The sequence below is a fragment of the Octopus bimaculoides genome, chromosome 4 (genome assembly GCF_001194135.2).
Source record: "Octopus bimaculoides isolate UCB-OBI-ISO-001 chromosome 4, ASM119413v2, whole genome shotgun sequence".
Classification (NCBI taxonomy): domain Eukaryota; kingdom Metazoa; phylum Mollusca; class Cephalopoda; order Octopoda; family Octopodidae; genus Octopus; species Octopus bimaculoides.
Window position 1 is genome coordinate 91,975,481 of NC_068984.1, and position 956 is coordinate 91,976,436.

A 956-nucleotide genomic window follows, 5' to 3' on the forward strand; every position below is an offset into this window, starting at 1 on the left:
TTTTTTCCTTACTTTTCTTTTCCTCTTTTTCTTTGGGAAATAGAATTACATTATGTATTTATTACATTATGTATTTATTACATTATGTATTTATTACATTATGTATTTATGTATTTATATTGCATTAAAAAAATTGTGGTTGTAAAGTCCAGCAACCTATCAATGTTTTCTGAAACTTTATTCTTATTCATTCTTTAATACAAATATCTACCTGCAGCGGCTAGAAATTGAAAACAAGTACATGCTATTAGAGAAACGTGTTTTCCGCTCGTGTAGGTGGAAAGTATAAGGAAGAAAAGAAAGATCAGGATAAGAATGAATTCCTCCTATCAATAGCTTCTTGACTGACACCCATTCAGCTCATAAAAAGTCAACAGTGGGTGGATAGACCGACAAAGTAGTTGGCAAAGAGAAGGGGTGGGTGGCAAAACGGCTCTTATCACTAAACATTCACCGACAGACTGACTGATTGTTGAAATTATTGTTGCTCACTAAAAATTCACAATAAACACAACAACAACAACAACAGCTAAACCTTTCCCACGTTTTAATAAGTAATACAAAGCAAGGTGACGTAGTTTACTATTTGTATGAGTTAACCTGACAATAAACATCAGTGATACAAAAGTTGTTTTACACATACTAAGTATTAAATTCAACATCTTAAACATAGTAGCAAGAACAGCAGAAACAGATTCTAGTTTTAGTAGTTTTTCTTTTTTACATATAACTGAAAAACTCCCAAGCTCTGATAGTTGCTCTTTTTTCCTTTTCCTCCACCATATTCGAAGTCGGAAAATATGGCACAGAAAAGAACACTAATCTATTGTTGGATATTAACATTTGTGTCACTGGTGGTAAGTATCTGTTGTATTAGTTTTAATTAGTGAGTGAGAGAGAAAGAGAGAGAGAGAGAGAGAGAGAGAGAGAGAGAGAGAGAGAGAGAGAGAGAGAGA

At 33.2% G+C, this 956-nt stretch overlaps 1 protein-coding gene across 1 annotated transcript in view; it reads left to right on the forward strand.

The window, feature by feature from the left end:
* Positions 1-377: 377 nt before the first annotated feature.
* LOC106879866 (cartilage matrix protein) overlaps positions 378-956 on the forward strand; it is a 110,466-nt gene continuing 109,887 nt past the window's right edge. The window contains exon 1 of the mRNA XM_014929584.2: positions 378-857. Coding sequence (XP_014785070.1) covers positions 801-857 — 57 coding nt within the window. The 5' untranslated portion in view covers positions 378-800. The remainder of the gene's footprint in view (positions 858-956) is intronic.